Source organism: Octopus bimaculoides, chromosome 27 (assembly GCF_001194135.2).
Source record: "Octopus bimaculoides isolate UCB-OBI-ISO-001 chromosome 27, ASM119413v2, whole genome shotgun sequence".
In the NCBI taxonomy this organism is placed as follows: domain Eukaryota; kingdom Metazoa; phylum Mollusca; class Cephalopoda; order Octopoda; family Octopodidae; genus Octopus; species Octopus bimaculoides.
Genome location: NC_069007.1, coordinates 12760282 through 12762907, shown reverse-complemented (window position 1 = coordinate 12762907; position 2626 = coordinate 12760282). Strand labels below are relative to the sequence as shown.

The 2626-nt window shown below is 45.8% G+C and overlaps 1 protein-coding gene across 1 annotated transcript in view; it reads left to right on the top strand.

Annotated features, from left to right (window-relative positions):
- Positions 1–2620, top strand: part of LOC106881777 (ubiquitin carboxyl-terminal hydrolase 20) — a 71563-nt gene extending 68943 nt beyond the window's left edge. Inside the window, exon 24 of the mRNA XM_052977178.1 lies at positions 1624–2620. Within this exon, the coding sequence (XP_052833138.1) occupies positions 1624–2603 (980 nt within the window). The 3' untranslated portion in view covers positions 2604–2620. The remainder of the gene's footprint in view (positions 1–1623) is intronic.
- The last annotated feature ends 6 nt before the right edge of the window (positions 2621–2626 follow it).

The window sequence follows — 2626 nt, the reverse complement described above, 5'->3', positions numbered from 1 at the left end:
CTGGTGTTGCCATCCGGTTTCACCAGTCCTCAGTCAAATCGTCCAACCCATGCTAGCATGGAAAGCGGACGTTAAACGATGATGATGATGATGATGATGATATATATGTTTGTGTGTCTGTGTTTGTCCCCCACCACCATCGCTTGACAACCAATGTTGGTGTGTTTACATCACTGTAACTTAGCAGTTTAGCAAAGGGGGCTGATCAAATAAGTACTAGGCTTACAAAGAATGAATCCTGGGGTCACCTTTCTTCGATTAAAGTTGGTGCTCCAGCATGGCTGCAGCCAAATGGCTGAAACAAGTAAAAGAATACCTCAGAGCTTGATGAACTGAATTTGTCTCAGAATTGACCATTAGGATGACAGATGCACATTTCAGTGTTTTTGCAGCTTGTCAATGCCATGCACTTGGATCACCTCCAACATGGTGTGTGTGTGTGTGTGTGTGTGTGTGTGTGTGTGTGTGTATGTATATTTAGGCACAGGTGTGGCTGTGTGGTAAAAAGCTTCACCCTTCCCCAATCTGTCCTTGCTCATTCACCAACCACACTACAGAGTATACTGGGTCCATTGTTCAATGGCACCAGCAGAAGTGGTGGGGTGACCCATAAGAGTAAAGTGCTCACACTACTCCAAGCCATGTTTGGTTGCTCAAAGCAATGTAATCAATTTGAGAAGGCGACTAGAAGAGAGAGCCATGACAAAAAGATTAACCAGAGTGAGTGGTTGAAGGGAGCAAGAGTGACTGGAGCATCGGAGTGGTGGGTACAGATGGTCAGATAATAGCAGGTGTGGACAATGGAAAGAATGAGTGATGAATGTTAACAATGAGTGGCCTGGGGGAGAGGGAGTGATGACTGGCAGCAAAGAATGTGTGAAGCTAGAGTGTATTAGGTACAAAGACATCAAATGTACATTGTGTATGTATACATCTGTATATTTTTTATAGGTGCAGGTATGGCTGTGTGGTATGAAGCCTCCTTCCCAACCACATGGAATCGGGTTCAGTCCCACTGCATGGCACCTTGGGCAAGTGTCTTCTACTATAGACTCAGGTCGACCAAAGCCTTGTGAATGGATTTGGTAGACAGAAACTGAAAGAAGCCCTTCATATGTGTGTCTTTGTGTCTCTGTCTTTCACTACTGCTTGACAACTGGTGTTGGTGTGTTTACATCCCTGTAACTTAGCAGTTCGGCAAAAGAGAATGATAGAATAAGTACTAGGTTTAAAAATAAGTCTTGCGGTTAATTTGTTCCACAAAACAAGCCCTTCAAAGCTGTGCTCCAGCATGGCCACCATCAAATGACTGAAACAAGTAAAAGAAATACAAACACACACATTCTGCCAAAAAAATGTATACACACTTCAAGAAAAGATAAATCTGTATAAAAATTTTAATTAAGTGTAATTGCAATAAAACATCAAAAGAGGTATTTATATTTATAGAGCTACTTATATAAATTAAATATTGACACCAGATATTTCCTTTCCCGAAGTATGTATACATTGTTTTTGGCGGACGCTGTATGTATGTTGTATCTACCTGTATATGTATTCATGTAATCTAAATAAGTAATAACCCCTGTATTTATACATGTCTTCTCTTCTTTCCACCTGCAGCTCCTCCTGATGCCATTGACAACACTCGAATAATGATTCGCAAGAATGGTAAACCGGTGTTAAAGAGCAGCTCCGACCATGGCCAGCTGTCTCGAGAGATGTGGCAGTTCCTACACAACGTGTATGGCGGAGGCCCAGAACTGATTGTCCGCCAACACCCCACACTTGCCACCATCACTGGCACTGGTGGCAGCAGTGGCAGTGGCACTGGTGGTGGTGGTGGTGGCGTAAGTGGTAGTTGCCCTGGAAATGCTCCACCAATTTCAGCGCCACCCCAGATGACCACAAACACTGCAACAGCGATGACAACAACTCCTACAGTGTCACCAGCACCTGCGACAACGATAACAACTACAACAACAACGATAGCAACAACAACAGTACCGGGTGGAGGAGGAGGAGGGGTATCATCATCATCATCGTCAACAGCAACAACAGCAGCAGCATCATCATCATCATCATCATCTGTGTGTTCACTGAAGGCAACCTGTGCAGATACAGCAGCAATAACACTGAAGGCAGTTGCAGCAGCATCATCATCATCATCACCATCATCGACAACAGCAATGCTGGGGAAGAGGCAGGCCGAGGAGGCGGGGGGAGGAGGGGAGACGAGGCAGCAGAAACTACAAGAACAACAGCAGCAGCAGCAGCAGGAGGCGGAGAGAGGGGAAGTGGGGGAAGAGGAGGAGGAGGAGGAGGTGGAAGTGGAGGAAGAGGGGGGCGACGTGGTGGTGTTGGTGCCGATGTCTGACTCAGTGTCGGCCGGGACGGAGAAGGTGTACAAGGAGAAGCAGGAGAAGCAAGAGCAGGAAGAGGACGGGCCGGAGAAGGAAGAGGAAGAGGTGGTGGAGAAGAAGGAGCAGCAGCAGCAGCAGTGGGGGGAGAAGAAGAAGAAGAAAAAGAAGAAGAAAGAAACAACAGCAACAGCAACAACAACAACAACAGCAGCAGCAGCAGTCATCGATACTCGTTTATGAAAAATGAATTTCGATATGGTCTT